This window comes from Pygocentrus nattereri, chromosome 10 (genome assembly GCF_015220715.1).
Source record: "Pygocentrus nattereri isolate fPygNat1 chromosome 10, fPygNat1.pri, whole genome shotgun sequence".
Classification (NCBI taxonomy): domain Eukaryota; kingdom Metazoa; phylum Chordata; class Actinopteri; order Characiformes; family Serrasalmidae; genus Pygocentrus; species Pygocentrus nattereri.
Window position 1 is genome coordinate 760,001 of NC_051220.1, and position 23,418 is coordinate 783,418.

Consider the following 23,418-nt stretch of genomic DNA (forward strand, 5'->3'; position numbering starts at 1 on the left):
GGGCAGCGTCATATACGCTCTAAAAACAATACGCAGGGCAGCGTCATATACGCTCTAAAAACAATACGCAGGGCAGCGTCATATACGCTCTAAAAACAATACGCAGGGCAGCGTCATATACGCTCTAAAAACAATACGCAGGGCAGCGTCATATACGCTCTAAAAACAATACGCAGGGCAGCGTCATATACGCTCTAAAAACAATACGCAGGGCAGCGTCATATACGCTCTAAAAACAATACGCAGGGCAGCGTCATATACGCTCTAAAAACAATACGCAGGGCAGCGTCATATACGCTCTAAAAACAATACGCAGGGCAGCGTCATATACGCTCTAAAAACAATACGCAGGGCAGCGTCATATACGCTCTAAAAACAATACGCAGGGCAGCGTCATATACGCTCTAAAAACAATACGCAGGGCAGCGTCATATACGCTCTAAAAACAATACGCAGGGCAGCGTCATATACGCTCTAAAAACAATACGCAGGGCAGCGTCATATACGCTCTAAAAACAATACGCAGGGCAGCGTCATATACGCTCTAAAAACAATACGCAGGGCAGCGTCATATACGCTCTAAAAACAATACGCAGGGCAGCGTCATATACGCTCTAAAAACAATACGCAGGGCAGCGTCATATACGCTCTAAAAACAATACGCAGGGCAGCGTCATATACGCTCTAAAAACAATACGCAGGGCAGCGTCATATACGCTCTAAAAACAATGCAGACGGAACAAAGCAAAAAAAAGACCATGAAATATACACACAATATACAGAGAAATGTGGGACCTGTGTGTGTGTGTGTGTGTGTGTGTGTGTGTGTGTTTGTGTGTGTGTGTGTGTGTGTGTGTATATATATGATAGGCTCCAGCATCCCCCCCGCGACCCTAACGGAGAAGCGGCTTGGAAAATGGATGGATGGTACCGAGACAAATGCTAAATTATACCCAAAGCAAGCATATTTTTGCAAAACTCATGAACTCATAGGTTCATTTTGCACGGTAAATAAAATGGCTATATTTGGATTGTAGACAACCCTCCTGGTTCCTTTCACCACTATAATGAAAAGTCCATTTTTCTGTAGTGCACCGCTCTAAATGATATCTCACCAATTTAATTATGTGGTCAAAAAAATTCTAAATATTTACAATTTTGCCGTCCGTGCATCCTAAATGATTCATAATTTTAAAAATGAACGAGCAGTCAAGGATGGTGCCTCTCCAATTGCTGAGATTCTTTTTTAACAGATTAAATTTAAAGGTGGGCCCAGTTTCACTGTCAGTGTGTCTAAAGGCAGTCCTTTGAAGTCCCGACTGTGCATAGTACTGTACTGAGCACTGGCCTGTTCACTCTACACCTTTGAGACGTCTACTGCTTTAATAAATAACAAAAGCTGTTCCTGTATATTACTGATTTTTACCCCACCAAGTGGAGCATATCTACACTCTGTGCTGGACATTGTAAATGGAAGTGCCTGTCTGTCTGCGTGATATTCAGCGATAGATCAAGTGGATATAAGTGATGAATATTTAACTTCTCTGCTCTGCTGAATGCTGCATCGGAAATGATGAATTCAAAACCAATCCACGCAATTTCTCTGCTGACATTAAAGTAGCAAAAGTCACCCGACACATGCCAGAATGATCAGTGCTCTCTGTCAGAGGCCATGCCTACCTGGAGTCTGTAGCATGGAGCTCTTATACAGCCTCACGCACATCAGCCCTGAAATATTCCTTCAATATATTCCATTGTCAAAGCGCTTGTTACAAAACTCATGTATTGTCTATGTGATCTGAGTGTAATCTTTATCATTTTAGGAAAAAAATGTTATTAATTGACCGTTATACACCAGTTAGTTCTGACCATGCAAGATGATTGGTTGAGAACACGTTTGTCCACAAACACCATCATTCCCGCTGAGAATGCCCAACACCATTCGCCAAACTAAACAGGCTGTAAGAAGCTTTACAGACCGGCTGGAACAAAACAACATTAATACTGATCTGGAGAAACTGACCAAACTGAGCTGAACCTGATATTGGGTCAGTTTTACGGCTCGGTCTGATTTGGTCCGACTCTGAAGATCAGGCACGTCTGGCGAATGGTGTTGGGTTCATTTCTGGCTGATTCCAGGTTGTTCAGCTGTTCTTCTGTCACAGCTGCCGACTGAAAAGCTGCTCAGTGGAGACGACAGTTTGGGAATTTAGCGTAAGGAGCTGGAGAATGAACTGCCGGCTGAGCAGCGAGTGGGCGGAGCTCGTTACTCTGACGTAGCAACGAGCTGCTCGTTAAGGAGCTGTTCAGTTAAATATAGGATTTAAATGATTTGAACATGATTGCATTTTGTTTTCATTCACATTTTGCATGCCAACTGTTTGGAAATAGTGTTGTGGAATCTGGGATGTTTTTAGCTGTTAATGAGCCTAAATTCAACTCTGACTCACTTGACTCGGACTCGCTCCCCAGTGGCTCGAGACTCGGACTGAATGAAGCAGCTTGTGAACATCTCTGACGTTTTCTCCACATCCTCTGTAATGGAGTGAACCTCTCATTCTCACATTTATCTAAAGAAGTGTAGAATGTCAGTATGTTGGTATGCAGACTCGTGGGTCACCCTGCAGACCCCTGTGGCCTTATCCAAGCGGCGGCACATGGCGGCAAGGACGCTGCCTTGGCAAAGCATGCTAAAGCAGCGCGTTTTGAGGGAGACTAAAGGTTAACCGCAGGCTTTCCCCTGCAGCAGCCACAGAGAGACCTTTCCTGGGGGAGCGTGAAATTAGCCATGGCATTCGCGCAGGCCTTTCACGCAGGATGAGGACACACTCCTCCTTCCGTCCCAGGGCTCTCACACACATCTCCATTCATGCACACTTCCCTCATCTCTCAGAATGTTCGCTTGGCAAGCAGTGTGACTTCTTTTTGTTGCTGTGATCTTATTACGGTCAAAGTGTCTTCAGTTCGTGCCTATTTTTACTGGATTCTTAATGAATCTGAGAAGAGTAGATTTGGGCTCATATTGTTATCTGTTAGTGCTCATCGCTGGCACTGAGTGATCAGAACTGACCCTGAGACGGCTGGCGACTGACTCCAGTACTGATCTTTCGGAATGCTGCAGTATGCCAACGAGCCTTTAACCAATCATTGAATGCTTTATTGTGGGCTCTGAGCCCATATGAGTGGTTGTGGGTGTTTTGGATGAATCAAGGTTGTGGATTCTTAGGCCTGTTGGCTCCATCATCGGGAGACCACAAGGTTGACCCTCAGCGATGCCACAGCCATCCCTAATTGGGTGTTGAAAAGAGCATAATTGTCCTCGGTCTCTTGGTAGGAAGGATGGTTCTCCTTCTCCCACCAACGACTCAGCATGATGAATGGGCCGTTAGTGTTCTCCTCCGAGCATGTTGAGCTGTCCAGTGAGTGGCAGTTTGAAAAGACACTTGTGGGGAACCAAGTGGCACAACTGTATAAGCGTTGGCCCCATCACGGGGAAATTACAAGTTTGATCCAGGGAGTACAGGATGGCGTAATTTGCCCCGCTCTCTAAGCCAGTCACTCGGCGTGAAGCTAGCCAATGTGAGCGTCTGTTAACAGAATTACTGATGAACTTTCTTCTCCTTGCGATTTCGTTAATGGCAGTTTAAAAAGATGCAGTGGACTAGACGAAGGTTGGTAGCGCTGTGTGATGGGGAAGATCTGGCTAGCAGGTGGAGGAAAAAGTTGGGTAAAATCCATCGATGTGTTTTTAATATCCTGCAATGTTTGTCGCAAATGTGATCAAACAATCATAATACAGAGTGATTCAAAAAGATTCATCCAGTTTCAAAGCGCCATATTTTTACAGCCGTGAGGCGCCGAGGAACCAATCACACTCCAACTGTAAGAGGGGGTCATAGAGTTTCTGACCGGCTCCTTCAGTCTGAGAGGAGCTGAGACCTGTAAGCAGGAACCGTTCTGTGTTCTCCACGTCAATAAGAGTGAATCCGTCAGAACTGAGCAGCGGGATTTTCATCTGCAGTGAAGCTCCAGCAGCTCAGAGCGTTCGGCGCTGGTTCCACAGCACTGGATGATCTCCGAAATCCCACTGAAAGAGCCGTGAGAGCAGCGACGCTCGACACGCTCAGTCCAGTCTGGGATGAGTCTGACTGTGGTGTCGATGTCGTCCGTCCAGCTGGAGGAGGTTCAGACTGAGACCTTGTAGAACTACATAATAAACTTTATGCTCATTTAAACCGTTTACAGCTCACTGCACTGATCTGTGATGATTTACAGGAGAAATAAATCACTTTGAAATCAGATTAATATTTTGTGAATCACCCTGAACTTTCAAAATATGCATTTTGTCTTTTGATGAGTTATTTTAGTGTTGCATATGGAGCCAACACACACATCCACTGGATCTTATTGTAACGTTCCCAGTTTATTCGGCGTTTAGATTAAAGTTGGCTGATAATTGCAGGCTGAACAAGTTGCTTGCACTGCAGGACGTTGTCATTCAGTGGATCTTGGCTTATTTTATTACCTGATTGCCCCAATGAGCTCAGCAGTACTTTGACGGATCATGGACAGAATTTGAAAAGCACAGTATCAGAGACCACTTGATCTCAGTGTCGGCCTCATCGCCGGTTCCATTTGCTTTCAGCGCTTGCCAGCACACCAGCTCTCTGATTAGAAAGGGTTTAGTTGTATGCTAATATATTCAGTTACTCAAGGTTTTGGGTTGCAAAATAAGCAATGGCACCTTTTGTTTATATTACTGATGAATAAGCTTAGCAGACGGCGCATGCAAATGCAGGAAGTCCATGAAACTTGAACCCCAGTTTGTTAATGGAGCTTCAGGCTTTCTTGGGTTATATTTTTGGTTTGGCTGAAAAAGATAAATTATGCTAATTTTAAAACCTAAAAATGCTACTTCATAAAGCGCCGTGTCCTTCCAGAGGGTTTAGACAAGATCTGACTTTAACCCATGATGTAAAGTCTTGCCTCTTCTATTCATCGGCTTTTCTGAGCACGTTTTTTTTGTCTTGGTATAAAATCCCTTTTGTGCAGTTCCCGCAGTTTGTGTGACAGTTTAGGTTTTAGGTTTGGGACAAATGAATGGAGATTAATGAAAAATGCCCCAAACACAAATTACACCAAACCTTCAATCCACAGACGTCACCAGCTTCTCAGAAAAAGGTACATGCAGCTCACAGGTGGGTCACAGGTGGGTCACAGGTGGGTCACAGGTGGGTCACAGGTGGGTCACAGGTGGGTCACAGGTGGGTCACAGGTGCGTCACAGGCCTATAGTCTGTGCATTAGGGATCATACTGGTATCACTGGTCAAATTGATTGATTTATTTTAAATTGAAAATAAACACAAGCTCTGCAGCAAACTCTTATTTTAAAAAAGCAGTTTTTGCACATGCAAAAGTTTGGACGCTACTAAATCAGTACTTGGAATTGTCACAGCTTATAAATCCCTTATGGAAAAGTCAAATGACCCGTTTTGTTGTTTTCTAAGTGACAGTAAGTACATCATCTACAGAAAACACACTTCTGTGCGTTTACTGTTTATTTGCTGAATTTAACATATTGGGGGGAAAATATAAAAAAAATAAAGAAATTGCGACTTGCGCAAAGTTTTGCCACATAACGTATTTTGTCATCTTTTTTCAATACTATACTCAAATAGAAATTGTGCACTACAGTTTGAAGAGATATCATATTTAAGCCTGATCCCTGCAGGGGTTGGACTAACTGACCCTGCAGGGGTTGGACTAACTGACCCTGCAGGGGTTGGACTAACTGACCCTGCGGGGGTTGGACTAACTGCCGGCTGCCAGTTCCCCACCTTTGCTCTTTATTAGTAAACTAGGATATTGCATTGGAGCAATTCCTTATTAAAGCTTTAAAGAAGGAGAAAGTCTTGAATAACAAGCTCTTCTTCAGCTCAGTTTGAATAAATTCTCCACTTAGATCATTTTTAAGATTTGCCATGTAATTATAGTACATATTATATAGATTAAGATGAAGTGACCCTAATTAATCCCAAAACGGGGAAATTTCACCTTCATATTTAACCCGTCCCTGCAGTGAGCACCCCTGCCCGGAGCAGTGGGCAGCTCTATCCACGGCGCCCAGGGAGCAGTGGGGTTAGGTGTCTTGCTCAAGGACACTTCAGTCACGTCCTGTTGGTTCAGGGGATCGAACCGTCGACCTTCCGGTCACAGGGCCGGTTCCCTAACCTCCAGTCCACGACTGCCTCTGTAGTACAGTATAACTGTGTATAACAGTATAACATGATCTGAATGCCTAAATCCCAGCTGCGTCTGCCCACCTGTCTGGTTGAAGCTGTGTATAAAAGGCTGTAGAAGCAGGGGGTCCATGTCTGGCTCCTCTAGCATCTCGTCCTCCAAATTAGCAATTCCCCCTGGGCCAGTGGACTGCTCCAGCAGCAGGCTAGTGTCAGGAACGTCCGCCACAGCTTGAGCCATCACCAGGGAATCCCACTTTTTAATCCATTTTTAATCATTTCATTTGATGGCTCTTTTGTCCACCGTAATTTGCAGTGACTGCTCACAAAATCAAAGTCGTTACCAGTAAGGGCTCAAGACCCCCATTTTTATCGCTGACGTGAGTATTATTTAGCTCAGTAGCTGTTGTTGAAAGTCACTCTTAGTAATTGCCCTATTTGCTCGTGTGCGTTCTAGATACATGTTTATTTGGATTTGAGTTTGAAGTTATTAATGTCTTTAAAAAAGATACGACTGTCATGATTAATCAGTTCAACCGAATTAAAAAAAATCTATTCCCATTTATCTCCATCAATCTGAAATGATGAGCTGGCAATTTGCCTGATGGTGATGTGTATGTGAAAGTCTGGTTACACTGAGAAAAAGAACCTACTGAACACATTCATTCGTATGGATGGATGGATGGATGGATGGATGGATGGATGGATGGATGGCGTTGCCACTGCTTAGGTTCTTATTTCAACGTTGGAATCTTCAGCGCTGTTGGCCTGGTGGAGTAATGGTTGGTACCGTTCGGATGGGGTTAGTTTGACCATCAGGGAGTTGTGTAATGTAATTATTGCTGGTGTTTCTCTTAATTCTAGTCTTTTCCAGTGTCAGTCATGTTTATGGACTGCACGCTTAGTAAAGATTCCGGCAGCTTTTACCTGCTCGAAAACGAACGGTAGAAAACGAGGCGCCAAAATGCGACTGCTGCACCGATTAATGTGGAACAGAAGATTAAATTAAGAAGCCAACTTTAGTTTTGCGTGCAGAGATGACCCCGGGTTATATTGATCTTAAGGGAATTGCCGTGTCAGTAAATATTCCATTATTGAAATGAGAATTGGAAGAATTTGAAGATGTACTTGTAATCTCTGGGGTCCAAACCAAGACACGATGTTGTCCTACCTGAAGTGAGCGGCTCTGAACACTGAAACTTTAAAGCATGTAAGACAGACAATAATTTGATTCTATATGAAGGTGTTTACTGGCGACCTGTCCAGGGTGTGTCCTGCCTTCTGCCCGAAGACCGCGGGGATAGGCTCCAGCACCCCCCCGCGACCCTGACGGAGAAGCGGCTTGGATGGATGGATGGATGGATGGATGGATGGATGGATGGATGAAGGTGTTTACTGTTGGCAGTAAATTCCTAATCTGCTGAAAGTGCTAATGAGACGCTACATCCTCTTAAACAGGCCGGCAGGCAACGTTTTTCAGAACCGCCCTAAAAAATATTGTCAGTTGCTCCAAAGTGAAAACAAACTGTTCAGAATATTTTACTGCTTTACAGTATTTACAGTATCACTGCTTTGTGTAATTGCCAAAAACAACATAATATACACAGTACATTCTTAACATGGATAGAAAGAACTATTGTTTATCCGTTTGAACATTAAATATCTGGTCTTTGTAGTGAATTCAATTGAATATCAGTTGAAAAGGTTGAATTTGCAAATCATCGTATTCTGTTTTTATCTGTTTTACACAACGTCCCAACTTCACTGGAATTGGGGTTGCGTGCGTGTGTGTGTGTGTGTGTGTGTGTGTGTATTAGACAGAAATAAAATGGGAGTCTAAAAAGACAAATTAGGCAGGATTCTAAAAATCTACATACATTAACGTAAACTATGAACGAGCAGGAATAAAAGTGCATCTCTTGCATATTTACATTGTAAATAAGACAGATTTGTTGTATTTAAATGAGAGCAGGTTTTGCACTGGTATGAGGAAGTTACAACACAGTGAATATAAGCAGAACTGTGAGTATCAGCATGCGTGCGTTCATATACGCTCAGTGTGTGTGTGTCCAAACACACACAAAGCCCCTAAATACATTTGTGTTTTATGGCAGTATGTGTTTCAAAAACAGTTACTGTGTGTGTGTGTGTGTGTGTGTGTGTGTGTGTGAGAGATGCTCTGTATCTAAACACTGCTTTAAAAAGTCACTTCATTCCTATATAATGAACTGCGTTACTTAAATCCTGTACAATCCTTTGTTAATTCAGGTTGTTTGCAGGTTTTCCTGCAGTAGCTCTTTGTCATATATGATCATTAATACTGGATTGTTGCTGCTCTTGAGAACCATTAGAATGTGTATTACAAATTGATGGTAAACAGTAATTCTAATTAAAGTAATTATGTAATTATGAACATTTGTGGCTTGTGTCCTGGAGCATATTATGGGTCTGAAATTGTTACATGGTAGTGATAGAAATATCATTAGAAATGCTGCAAATGACGCAAATTACAAAGTTTCTGGCTGGTAAAATGACATTACCCCCCACCTTAATGTTCAGCAAAGCTGTGTATTATTGGGTTGTTTGCTGTATGTATAGACTGATCTGGCTCTTCATCTCCATACAGTGTGAACGCTGTGCTCCGCTATTCAACGACAAGCCCTTCCGAGCAGGTGACCAGGTGCAAGCGTACAACTGCCGCCCATGCCAGTGCTATGGCCACGCCTCTTCCTGCCACTACAACGCCAGCGTGGATCCTTACCCCCTCGATCACTTCCGCGGCGGAGGGGGAGTTTGTGACCGCTGCGCTCATAACACAACAGGTAACGGTGCCGCAACACACACAGCCAAAAATGTGTAAAATATGAAAACTGCCTTTAATCAATCACGGAATGATTTTGTGCTTTGAACGTCCTGACCAATCACAGATGTCGTATGGGGGTTTCGGTGTTTAGCGGGGAGGTTGGTGTTGAGCTGCGCTGGTTACATAAAGACGATAGCGAGTTGACCAGCAGTATGTTTTCCAAATATTGCGTCCCACATGATATACAGTTATAGCCTCATCTTTCCACATATTCCAACGTGCTACTGTGGTGAAAAACCATAACAACAACATTACACACACACACACACACACACGCAAGAACGCAGTTTTTACATATCCCAAAACTTCAAATGGTCCCTCAGAATTGAACTCAAAAGGACACGTCTTGGTAAGAATCCTTCCCAACAGCGTGGTGGATAAGAGAGCTGGAAAGTCTAAATATTAGATCAGAGGGAAACAGATGGGGGTTTAATGAAGTATATCAGGCCATGCTAACTGGTTCACTGTTTCATATGTTGGGCATCAGACGCAGTGGCACTTAGGGACCAAAGGGGACATTAAAATGGACACCTTGCCTCTCTCGGGACAGCGGTGTGTTAATTTGAAATCAAGGTCCTGTGTGATTGATCCTGTCCTTGTCTTCCCCACGTCCCGTGGACGATCCCCAACACGCGCGTGATGGAAAGGACGGAACTGCGAGCGCTGCAGGAGCCTGTTCTACAGAGAAGTCGGCACGTCGCTGTGGGCCGAGGACGTGTGCAAGCCGTGCGAGTGCAGCGGTGCCGGGACCGTCAACGGCAGCCTGGAGTGTGATCAGGTAAGGGGATGCAAAAGTTTGGGCGCCCCTGCAAAAATGACTCGTTTTGTTGATTTTCTGAGTGAAAATTAGTTACACCTCCTCTACAGGGAGCACACGGTAATGCACACGTCTGCACACGTCTGCACACGGTAATGCACACGTCTGCACACGTCTGCACACGGTAATGCACACGTCTGCACACGGTAATGCACGATATTTTTATTTTTCCCAATTTGTTAAATTTAGCAAATATATTGTTCTCTGCAGAAGGTGCATGAACTTATTTTCACTTAGAAAATCAACAGTTTTTTGTTGAAACTTTTACATACGACTGCATGAACGCATGAACTCGCTCGGTCCTGGCCGATATGAAAATTATATTTCCGATATCGATTTAATGGGGCTAAAAATTGCGATAACTTGCTAGAAACGATATCAGCCAATATAATTTAATATGATCAGTAAATGAAACAGACTGCAGTACTTAGTTAAACAGTGCTTTACTGACTGATCGTTGTCTCATTTGACTGTCAATCTTCTTAAATTCAAGCAACAGAAACTCAATGTTTGAGTAATTTCTGTATTTATATAATATAGAAACATTGCAGTGTCAATATCGGTCGAATCATATTTGACGTGGTCAGTTAAACCGCCTTCAGTAGATTTTGTTATACAGCACTTAACTGACATGTCTGGTCAGTTCTCAACTGCCACATTTCTTAAACATAAAAATAGGAATATTCTGTCATTGCCGGAAGAACGTCTCCGAAGTTCTTAGCAATTTTATTCATTTCTGTTGATTTGTCATATATCCAAAGCTAAAAAGTAGATTTAGATCCGTTTTACATATTTTGGCTATTTTGACCATAAGTTCACTTCTATTGCTGTAATAAAGAGGAGCAGTTAAAAGGTAAGACGATGCGATGCCACTGGTGCATCACAGTGACCCAAGCTGTGATAATCTCACAGGTGTGAGGCGGCTGACGTGTTCAGAGCCAGTTGATCTCCTGGGGCTTGAAGTCTACAGACATTAGTCCTTATTGTCTTTACACTCCACTGACAACCATGTGGACAAGCTGTATTTAACACGTTTCATAATGCCTGTTAGAACACGTGCTGTTTCTGTTTATTACTTTATAATTCAAATATACACCATGTTGCCAAAAGTATTCGCTCGTCTGGCTTCACACGCATATGAACTTGAGCGACATCCCATTCCTAAACCATAGGGTTTAATATGATGTCGGCCCACCCTTTGCTCTCTATGCTGATCTGAAGGCCACATGAAGTTTGGAGGTCTGTAGTGATTGACTCTGCAGAAAGTCGGTGACCTCTGCGCACTATGCCCCTCAGCATCCGCTGACCGCTCTGTCATTTTCCGTGGCCGACCACTTCGTGGCTGAGCTGCTGTCGTTCCCAATCGCTTCCACTTTGTTATAATCCCACTGACAGTGGACTGTGGAATATTTAGTAGTGAGGAAATTTCCCGACTGGACTTGCTGCACAGGTGGCGTCCGATCACGGCACCACGCTGGAATTCACTGAGCTCCTGAGAGCGACCCATTCTTTCACTAATGTCTGTAGAAGCAGTCTGCAGGCCGAGGGGCTCGGCTTTATACACCTGTGGCCACGGAAGTGACTGGAACACCTGGATTCAGTGATCTGGATGGGTGACTGAATACTTTTGGAAATAGTGTACATTCTTCAAAGACACATTGCATCTAATACACTAACACTTCAAGAGCAATCATTCCCCAGATTATCCAACCTGACCCCAAACTGCTTTCGCTGTCCGCCAAGGCGAGACACAGTTCAGCTTCAGCAAGACCAGCAGCTGCCACCTTTGCAGTTTCTGTATAAATGATGCAAGAAGGTAATGCTGTCGTGATGTTTTGGCTTATTGGTATACAAGTTACACAAACCCAGTTCCGTTCCTCTCCTGTCTGCAAGCATTTTCAGGCTCCTTCGTTCAGCGTTGGCTGAATTTTTATCAGCGTGTTAAACTGTAGCTCAGATCTCATCAAGAACCAGCAGCGGCCTTTGTTCCTTTGCTTAGTGACAGACTGGAAAATTCCACATTCATTTAAAGCTATTGGCCCATTTCACGCTGGGGACGCCTGTATCGACGTATCGGCTGAAGACTTTAGTATTCACACCGGCATTTATCAGTGTTGTGATCGGTAAAGGATTGCAGTGAGTATGTAAAAGTGTCATTAGGAAGCCCCCCTCTCTCTGGAGAATCCCCCTCCGCACCCCTCTACCCAAGCATCACCAGAGCCTGTTCAGAGGGCTGGGGCCATCCTTGTCAATAGATATACTGGATGACAAATTCGAAATCAATGGGCAGGTCAGGCCCGTCTTGAGATTGTTGCCTTATTTAAATTCCGGGAATGATTATTTCCTTAATCTCTCGGATGGCTTCATTTGTCGGACTGTGCCGGTGCTGCGGAGCGCTGGGCAGGCCTCGGAGCTGCCGGTGTGTTGCACAGTTCTGGAAGGCTTGCTCGTGCTAGGCATACTGATACGAAGTACGATTAAACAATGATTTCCTTTTCCGTTAATTAATTAATGGTGTAATATAATGTAGCAGTTCAAGAGTTTCGTATCCGCCGTCACTTTGTCTGGTGCTTAAAGGAATGTCTGAAAATACTGATGTGGCTAAAACGAGGTACACGGAATGCTTGCAAGTGAGGGCTAATTAACATGCTTACATGATTCCAGTGATTCTTGTTTCTGGTCCTTTTGTGTTTTTCCTACTTCAGCACAAAGCTTCTGATTGGATGATGATTTGAGTCGGGTATGTTACAGCCGTGTTACCAGCGTTCCGCTTTTCCAGAGTATTCCTTTAGTATGTCGTTGCTGGCCACTCTTTATTTATTTATTTATTTATTTATTTATTCATTCATTATTTGAGCACATTCGCTGGCCTTTACGTCGTGTCCATGATGAACCAGTGGACCAGTTACCTAGTTATGTTGATTTACGTTATAAGTAAATCATTTTTTTGCCCATCTTAATAGTGACTTTTATCATATCTGGTCAGTTTTAGCTCTTGGTTAGGATTTGAAGGAAAAAAAAAAAGGTGAAATGCATCCAAACCTAACCTTCAGCATGAGGACGACGTGGTGTAACACAAACGCAACTCTCCATGAAGAGAACTGATTAAAAACCGAGTACTGAAGTATTAGAGACGTGCGGGAGTAATTTAGCTAGAAACCCAATTTACATAGCTTTGAACTTGAGTAGATGAAGTCGATCATCTTAAGACGCGTTTGAAGTCCAAATTTTGCTTCTTCAGTTTAGAACTGGAGCTACGATGCTAATGTTGCTAATAAACACTGGAATTCTATAATCACCCCCAAAAAAATCGCTTCCGTAAAAATCCACGCTAACCTGCTGAAACTGCGTTAACGTCGCTCAGACGTGCCGATGCCGGTCAGTTTCTTTGAAGCCCTTTTGACCACAGCTGTGAAATGAATGCAGTGGTGTTGATGGACTATATTCCAGCGTAAATATGCACGACTTCCCAAAGCGAACTGAATCTTCATCTTATGCTGTCAGTTTTATCTCGGCAAGGCCGTTTCTGTGGATGATTGTTTTTGTTGTTGGTTTTTTCCCCACAGCAGTTCTCACCCATCTGCTTTCATACATCATTGCTCACTAGCAGCTCAACACAGCGTTACAGTATGTCAACAACCACAGTATCATTATTATCAATAATAGTCGATTTCCATTCCACTAAGAATTCCCTGAAGTCCCCCCGACCCCCAGTATGAGGTCCTGCTGGTAAATAAAAAACAAAGACCTAATAGTCGTTTGTCAGTAAGGTCAGTCTTTTTAAACTGCTGGACTTTTGTTGACCAGATTAAATTGTATGAGCCAGTGTGTTAATCACCTGAATTTTAACTCCTTAACCCTCTATTGCATTGTGTTGCCATGTGGCGGCAATTACTTTCTCAGTTTCACTAAAAAGCAGTGATATCTGTGTTTTCCATTTAATTGTGGGAAAAGGGTCTTTTACTTTAAAGGACAAATACTTTATGATATCACCAGGAATTCTTAGTGTGATGTTGTTTTTAGCATATGTTCCAGATACCAATTGAATTTGCATTCATTTCCAGTATGTGGGATTTCCATTTCACTAAGGATAAGTTGATTTTGTTTGGTCTTGCTTTTAATAAAATGATATATATATATATATATATATATATATATATATATATATATATATATATATATATAATTTTTTTTTCTTTCTAAGCAAAGTAAATAACAAAGACACATTGAAACATTTTTATCATGTGCAAGTAATAATTCATGCAATAGGGGGTTACGATTGGTATCGTCACAGATTTCGTGTTGTTCAGCCTCTAGTCTACAGCTTTAGAAATGTAATGCAACAACTGCGCGTGGGTTTGTTATGAAAACTGACTTTTCCTTCTGTGACGGAGTTGGCATAGCTGGCCAGCCCAGTTGGCTGCATCATCGCAGAGTCACTCCTGAAACGTTCGGCCCCATCAGCATCAGCACCCCCAGCTTACTCCTCACTGGCCTTTTGTGATGGCTAGTAACTTCAGCCATCCAAACAAGAGCCTGAGTTGTGGGAGATAACCACAGAGCTCAACTAGCTGACCACACACTAGCGCCCCCCCAGTCCTTCCCTTTGCTAAACCCGGTAATGGAGATAAAAAGCATCCCAGTGGGGGTCAGCAATGGTGGGCCCGGGGGGGTGGTGGAGGTGAGGTGAGTGAGGTGAGGTGTCCATCTTTGACACACGCACACTTGCACTGTGCTGCCGGAGTGTCCTAATTGGAGCACCGTCACGTGCTGCTGTCTTCTTCCTCCACAGATGGGGGGCCAGTGTAAGTGCAAGCGACGTGTGTCTGGCCGACAGTGCAATCAGTGCCAGCACGGATTCTACGGACTGCAGTCTCCGCTCGCTGACGGCTGCCGAGCCTGTAACTGCAATGCCGCCGGGACGGCACGACCAGATATTACCTGTCACCAGTACTCAGGTCAATGCCAGTGCAAGGCCAACGTAATCGGTAGGTATCAAACAGCACTGCACCCTCTCTCTCTCTCTCTCTCTCTCTCTCTCTCTGTCTCTCTGTCTCTCTCTCTCTGTCTCTCTGTCTCTCTCTCTCTGTCTCTCTCTCTCTGTCTCTGTCTCTCTCTCTCTCTCTCTCTCTCTTTGTGTGTGTGTCTGTCTCTCTCTCGCTCTCGCTCTCTCTCTGTCTCGCTCTCTCTCTCCCTCTCTCTCTCTCTCTCTCTCTCTCTCTCTCTCTCTCTCTCTCTCGCTCTCTCTCGCTCTCTCTCTCTCTGTTCTCTCTCTCTCTCTCTCTCTCGCTCTCTCTCTCTGTTCTCTCTCTCTCTCTCTCGCTCTCTCGCTCTCTTCCTCCATACCCTGGCCTTTCTTCTCTCTTTGGCTCTTCCTTCCTCTTGTTCCCTTTTCCATTGTTTATGAAACGTTTTTCCCGTTTCTGTTGGTCCATTTATTTCATTAAATATTCACACAGCTGTCGCTGCTGAGAGCGCTCTCTTCTGCCCAGGGTCTGGACATTTATAACTAACTCTAATATTGTATATATTATTTGCCCTAATAACTGTCTATAATCTAACATCTTTGAAAAGATTTGAATGTGTCAAAGAACATCTACAAAAATGGAAAAGGAATGAAAGACTTCAGCCGCTGAGTTCTTGTAGAAGGAAAGAAAAGGCCTTCACTTTATTGAGCACCAAATGGCAAGAGGGGCCCTCTTACACAACCTTCCATACACGTACAAAAGTGGACCTCAGCAACAAAATAAATGTCCTTCTTTATGAGCCGCCAAAGAATTGCTGATTATACACTGTATTTCCAAAAGTATTCAGTCACCCATCCGAATCACTGAATCCAGGTGTTCCAGTCACTTCCATGGCCACAGGTGTGTAAAGCCGAGCCCCTAGGCCTGCAGACTGCTTCTACAGACATTAGTGAAAGAATGGGTCGCTCTCAGGAGCTCAGTGAATTCCAGCGTGGTGCCGTGATCGGACGCCACCTGTGCAGCAAGTCCAGTCGTGAAATTTCCTCACTACTAAATATTCCACAGTCAACTGTCAGTGGGATTATAACAAAGTGGAAGCGATTGGGAACGACAGCAACTCAGCCACGAAGTGGTCGGCCACGTAAAATGACAGAGGGGACTCAGAGAGAGAGAGAGAGAGAGAGAGAGAGAGAGAGAGAGAGAGATATGCAACAGAGACAGACTGAAGAGCTGAAAAGCTTCAGTAAGAAAGTCTGTGGTTTAGTTAGTGAAAACCACTGAAGAGAGTTTGAAGAAAATATTAAAGGAATGGCTGCTGCAAAAGTTTTTCCTCCCTCCAGTGCCCTCCTTGAGCCCGGGGTAGCGCATGACGTGCTACAAATAGTTCTTAGTTAGTTAGTTAACATTTATTATACATCTCAGGCACTGCTGTCTTGCTGAAGTGCTTACAGCTTGGCAGCTCGTACTGGATTCAAGCTCTGCATTGCCTTTGGTGGTGATCAGTTTTCGGCATAAACGGCATGTAACACTGTTAACGTCTAACGGTTCTCTGTGTTCGTCTGGTTGGAAACCAAAATATTGCCATACGGGTGCAGTAACTCCCTTCTTCTGTAGACCTCATCCGTTTTTCACCGTCTAGGGAGGTGAAGGTCACATATAGCGGAGTGTTTCATTTGCATATACCCAGCATTCTTCACCAGCCTGAACCGCTACATTCTAATCTTTTCAAGTGGCATTTCAAAAACATATATTTGTAATTAATTAGTTATGTTTGCATGGTAGCCAGGAGACGGTACTTGTCTGACTGCATTGTGCCGAGTGTAAAGTTTGGTGGAGGGGGGATCATGGTGTGGGGCTGTTTTTCAGGAGTTGGGCTCGGCCCCTTAGTTCCAGTGAAAGGAACTCTTAAAGCTTCAGCTCCAAGAGATTCTGGACAATTTCACGCTCCCAACTTTGTGGGAACAGTTTGGGGACGACCCCTTCCTGTTCCAACATGACTGGGCACCAGTGCACAAAGCAGGTCCATAAAGACGTGGATGAGCCAGTTTGGTGTGGAAGAACTTGACTGGCCTGCACAGAGTCCTGACCTCAACCCCATAGAACACCTTTGGGATGAATTAGAGCGGAGACTGTGGGCCAGGCCTTCTCGTCCAACATCAGTGTCTGACCTCACAAATGTGCTTCTGGAAGAACGGTCAGAAATTCCCATAAACACTCCTAACCCTTGTGGAAAGCCTTCCCAGAAGAGCTGAAGCTGTTATAGCTGCAAAGGGTGGGCCGACATCATATTAAACCCTATGGAATAAGAATGGGATGTTACTCAAGTTCATATGCGTGTGAAGCCAGACGAGCGAATACTTTTGGCAATACAGTGTTGAAGTACTTTAAACACCATCCTTCCATTTGCCGTAGCCTGTATGTTGATGCCGTGATTAAATTGTTTGGGCACTGTACACAGTGAACACACCCTTGGCTAGTTGGTGTGTTTTTTTTTTTTTTTTCTCGTCAAATTTACTGCAAGCTGCAGCCAAATGGATTTTTCCCCCTCTCTTTTTCAACCATCTCAGGTCCTTTGTGATAAATCTCTTCTGTCCCCCTCCCTCTCTCCGTGCCTTTGAAGCATTTCTTATGAAATGCAAACGAATGTTACTTAGAAGATCGCGCACATTGCTAAGCCAGGATATCAAGGGCCGCCTAATTTTAATTTTGTAATTCAATGCCAAGTTGATTATAATAAACCGCCCCGTCCCCGTTATTTTTCATGCCTGCTTACAAGACCTGCTTCTTTGTTTGTCGCTCCCACAGGTATTTCTCAGAAATTAGATTTGATTATGGCAATTTATTACCTCCGCCGCGTTTGAGGCCAGCAGCGGCTTCATAAGGGCAAAATTTATCAAGTGCCCCAAGTACTCTGTGTACACAATACACTTTGAAATGTTGATGCATGAGAATATTACGTCCAGGAGCATTACTGATAGAGTGAGCACCGCCTGGCTGCATAGCAACACGTCCCATTTCATGCATACACAACCGAGCGAGCACATATTCACTCACACACAGAACCGGTTAGGAGAACTGTGGTACATTTAGAGCGCCGTGCTATGAACCACCAGGAAACCGGAACTGTGCATTTTCCATTGGCCATCAGTCAGCGGTCACTATGGTTCCAGTTTTTTGGTTTATGATACCAACAGGCCGTATTGGTACATCATTTGGCCGAGAGCAGGTGGACATCCCTAATTATTAAGTTCAGATTTTTCAGAAACGCCCACTCATCAGCCTTGCAGATTTTGTGGTGAAGTAGAACTGTCTGGGAGCAATAACATCTCAGCCATGAAGCAGTAGACCGCAGAGTGGTGTCACCGAGTGCTGAAGCACATAGTGCATAAAAATCTGACTAAAGTTCTAGACTGCCTCTGGAAACCACTTCAGTGCAAGAGCCATGCATTGGGGGCTTCAGGAAATGGGTTTCCATGGCTGAGCAGCTGCATACAGGTCTAAGATCTCTATGTGCAATGCCAAGCGTCGGCTGGAGTGGTGTAAAGCGCCGGCACTGGACTCTGGAACAGTGGAATTGAAGATTGGATTGAAGAGTCATGCCTAACCATCTGCAGTCTGACTGAATCTGTGGATGCCAGGAAAACACTACCCACCGGAATGCAGAGTGCCAACAGTAAAGTTTGGTGGAGGAGGGATAATGAGCCGGGGATGTGTTTCAGGGTTTGGGTCTTAAGGGTGCTCACCGTTGTCTTGAGCACCATATGCAGTCGAAGTCAATGACGTTTTCGCACATCTTTACTCTCCACCGTCACCAATAAACTGGAAACTAAACTTAGCCTATAAACTAGAACGTTATGCTGATGTTTACTAAGCTGACAAAGCTTTGCTAAATTAGCTGTTATAGACTTGTGTGCAGAAATTTCAATTAAATGTTCATAACAATTTACTATGACAGTTCCCTGCTGATCGTTAAGCAGGAAAGAGTTCCATTGGTTTCTGTTTGGGTCTGTTCTTGTTTTTGAATGTGCGAAATAGGAATTAATGTAATATATGATAAAATGTTTTAGAGAGAGAGAGAGAGAGAGAGAGAGAGAGAGATAGAAAGAAAGAGAGAGAGCTTTCCCTTTAGATTGCATGAACATGTCAGAGTGAATGCAGCAATGGAAATGGCCCAGAATGACTAATTACTACTAATAAAATCTTGTTACAATAACATACATACAAAGCTGTGAACCTACATTTCTCCATATAGTAGCTGTTTCTGAGAGATACAGTTTTGTTATGATAGTGGTGATGTGCTGATATTTATAAATGCTCTTTATTCTTCTTTGTTTGCTCATTTCTGCTCAAATCCGGCTCCTACTCGGCTCGACAGCCGCTCTCCTAATATCCCAAGACTAGGAATGCAATAACAAATTGGAGCGATTCAGCTTTATTGTTATCGGGGTATTCATCTGTGTCACATTGCGCACTTAACATAATGTCGTAACGAGGTTTAACTGTGGGCAGGGAACAATATATTAATATCTAAATTCATTAAAGTGGACCTCAGCAGAGGAACCGAAAGCGGCGGCTGGGTGTGGAGTCCCCAGCACTTATAGAGGCGCTGTACTCACGCAGTGCCCTCAGGCTCTGCTCAGCAACATTAGGAATAGATTACCTGTCAGGAATATGTATGGCATATTCAAATAAGTCCTGCGCATATTTTAAAAAACTTGATATGATTTGAATCCACATAGACCACTTTTTTTTCTTCCAAATGAGCAGTAATTCTTTTTCGGCCACACGGTTATTTTTACCTTTCCTTTTTTCTCCGCTGCCTTTCTTGGGCCACTTTAATTTATTTATTTTTCCTTTAGTGAAATTAAGTGCTATGCCTGAGGTGGGTCATTCATCATTGGGTAAGGGCCTCACTTAATGATGTCATTTCCCTGTGTACTTTTTTTTTTTTTTTTTTTATTCCACATGCTGTAGTTCACTTTTTTTATTTGTTTATTTTGCCGTCTATTTTTGTGGTTTTGGGTCATGTGCGCACAGAGTAGGTAGAGCGCTGTGCCTAATTTGGTGGTTTTGAGTAAAAGATGATGGGCTTTCAGTGTTTCTGGATAACGGTGTTACTGCAAGGTGACGAAATGGAATAGAGAAGTGGTTCTCGGTTCTGAGGCTGGATCCACAAAGACGCGGGTCACAGCAAGTCGAACTATGACGGATGATCGGCTTCCATCAGCTCTCGGCTGTCCGTCACCTCCAGTGAGAATTTGCACACAGAACGAGGACTACAGCTGACGGTCGGCACGGTCGGCACGCTCGTACCTGATGCACCTGCGCGAAAGGGAACGACTCTCTATAGCAGGAGTTGGAGATGGTCTGAAACTGAAACTGCAGCACACAAATTACTAAAGACACTTGTTTGAATGCATTAAATGCTTCAGATGTCCGTGTTTAGGTTAATTATAGAGTGAAAAAGGAAAGTAAGCCACCATTCGCCTGATGTGTCCTCATAATTATGACAATAAAACATGAAATTAGTGAGAATCCTTCTTCATGTTATATTAGTGTGTAATCAGAGCCCCTTCCATGCCATGTTTTACAGTGTTTAGTGCAGTGTTAGTTTTTTGTGTAGGGGTTTGTCTTGTTGGGAAGATGATAATCACGTTATTTATTAAATGTCTGTACATCTGAATATCAGACATAGTTAAAATATCCATTCCTAGATTTGGTGTCACGGTCGACCACCAGCACCGATTCAACATGGTCAGTCAGCCAAAAAGTGCTGACGAGGACCGACTATAGCCGGCGATGCTGTACAGACCGCACTGACTGACCGATGGTCTGATGGCGGCCAACGGCCAACTTCCAACCTTAAGACAGCCTCTAAGACGTTTTTGTGTATTCTTGGAAAAAACCTGCTTTTTTTTTTTTTTAAAATAAGTTTACTGGAACTGTTTTCTAAAATATGAAATTAGGAAAAAAGTACATTCAGTTTTACGACATCTTTGTGATTCTGGCCTCTAATCCAACTAATCAGCCAACTAACCACAACCCCCGAGTTGAAGTGTTCAGAGGATGATGTGTGCAGCCGTAGTGGTGTTTCGGGTATTTAACACTGGCTTTGAATGTGGCTAAGCCAATCAGATTTTAGAATGGGAACTATCTTGTTTTATCTGGAGTTTTAAATATAAGAAAAGAGGAAAAAATTCTGACTTTTCCAAAACAAGATAACGTTCCATATACGGACATTTTTTAGTGTGATAATAATACAGTTAATGTTGGTGCACATGCAGGATTGCAAAAATCAGAGACCGCCTTTTATTAATTTAATTATGTGAAAATGGCCAGTAAGTACATTCGCAGAAATCATATCGCTGCTGCCGGAAGAAAACCTCATATCTCCATTTTTGGCATTTTTCAGTTTTTGAGATAATTTGTAAAAGCCTGTTGCTCTTCATATTGTGTGTAAATTTCATGATGAACTTATAACAAACAGGACGAAATGAAAAGACGTCTGGTTCCATTGACTGACATTATAAGTAAAGGTGTTTTTTTCCTTCTCCTGTAAAGTTTCTCTTTAGGAGGGACGAGGTTTTCTTCCGACAGCAGTGACATGTTAAAAATACATGATATGGAGGCCTTAACAGTTCATTATAGTAAAGCATTCATTTGTCCACCCATTGCCTTTATTCTTCTTTTTCTGAGACAGAAACACCTGTGGATTTTTTCAGAGTGGACGTCAGAAATATCTCCTGAAGAATGAATAACTTGTACTTAAAGGCCATTTTGACTGGACATTCAATTTAAAGTGGTGTCTGACTTCTGCGCAGTGCTGTATGTTAGCAAATATGTAGACGTGCACTTTCTTTGCCAACTAAAATATACAGGCCAGGGTTACTCATCAGGGCCAGGACCTGGATCCACCCTAGGAGACCAGACTGCATCACTAATCTTTAAAGTAACACCTCCTCTTCTGTTTGCAGGCCTTTCTTGTGACCGCTGCAACTACGGTTTCAAGTTCCTCAATACCACAAACCCAGATGGCTGCGAACCCTGCGGCTGCAACCCGGACGGCTCACTCCACCAGTTCTGCAACCCCTTCACTGGTCAGTGTGAGTGCAGGGATGGCATCCAGGGCCTCGTCTGCGACACCTGTGCCCCAGGCACCTATGGCCTGAAGTCCGGTGGACTGTGCCTGCCCTGCGACTGTAGCCCCGCTGGCTCCGTTCCAGGCTCCACCTGTGACGCTGTGACGGGTCAGTGCGTGTGCAGGCCGGAAGTGCAGGGCCGGCGCTGCGACTCATGCCGGGACGGCTACCACAGCCTGGGTGGAGGCGGCTCCCTGGGCTGCTTGCCGTGCCGATGCGAGCCCAGAGGTACGCTGGAGGAGTCGTTCGCATGTGATAAGCTGACGGGCCAGTGTCGGTGCAAAAGCGGCACAGAGGGGCGTCGCTGTAATCGCTGCTCCCCTCATATGTACTGGCTAGTCTCCGCTAATTCCACGCATGGGTGCCAGCCGTGCAGCTGTGACCTTCTGGGCACTGTGGCTGGAACAGTGTGTGACCCTGACAGCGGGCAGTGTGTGTGCCTGCCCACCCGTCACAGACGAGACTGTGGCACCTGTAAGCCAGGTAAGAGTTTCTGTTCCTCAAGGTGAGCAATACGGCAAAAATGATAGACATCTTCATGATACTTTGTTTTTCTTGGAGTTTGTGAACAAACAGCAGTGCAGTTGAACTTTTTCACGAATAAATTTAAACTAGACAGCAAACAGCACAAAACATACTACACAAACAAAAAAAATCATTTTTTAAATACTGTTTAAATTGTTGAACATCACTGCCAACTGCCACTCATGAATCTGTTGGAGGTTCACGATACATAGTGCAATAATTTCTCACGATAGTGTGTTTCCCTAATCACTAATGAGGGAGGTGCTGAAATGCCTCACTCACTCTACCGTTGGCAACAATGAATGAAATCCAGTATGAACCATTTGCAGGGTGTGTGCGCACGCGAGTGTGTGTGCGTAGGTGTTTGTGTCTGCGTGTGTTTGTTTGTGCATATGTGTTTGTTTGTGCGTATGTGTGTGTGTTTGTGTCTGCGTGTGTGTGTGTGTGTTTGTGTGCGTGTGTGTTTGTGTGCGTGTGTGTTTGTGTGTGCGTGTGTTTGTGTCTGCGTGTGTGTGTGTGTCTGCGTGCGTGTGTGTGCGTAGGTGTTTGTGTGTGTTTGTGTGTGTGTGTGTTTGTGTGTGTGTGTGTTTGTGCGTATGTGTTTGTTTGTGCGTATGTGTTTGTTTGTGCGTATGTGTTTCTTTGTGCGTGTGTGTGTTTGTGTCTGTGTGTGTGTTTGTGCGTGCGTGCGTATGTGTTTGTGTGTGTTTGTGTCTGCGTGTGTGTGTTTGTTTGTGCGTATGTGTTTGTGCGTATGTGTGTGTGTTTGTGTCTGCGTGTGTGTGTTTGTTTGTGCGTATGTGTTTGTGCGTATGTGTGTGTGTTTGTGTCTGTGTGTGTGTTTGTGCGTGCGTGCGTATGTGTTTG

At 43.9% G+C, this 23,418-nt stretch overlaps 1 protein-coding gene across 1 annotated transcript in view; it reads left to right on the forward strand.

Annotated features, from left to right (window-relative positions):
- Positions 1-23,418, forward strand: part of ush2a (Usher syndrome 2A (autosomal recessive, mild)) — a 387,029-nt gene that overhangs the window by 48,258 nt on the left and 315,353 nt on the right. Inside the window, exons 10-13 of the mRNA XM_037541699.1 lie at positions 8,867-9,062; positions 9,751-9,881; positions 14,713-14,908; positions 21,862-22,509. Coding sequence (XP_037397596.1) covers positions 8,867-9,062; positions 9,751-9,881; positions 14,713-14,908; positions 21,862-22,509 — 1,171 coding nt within the window. The remainder of the gene's footprint in view (positions 1-8,866; positions 9,063-9,750; positions 9,882-14,712; positions 14,909-21,861; positions 22,510-23,418) is intronic.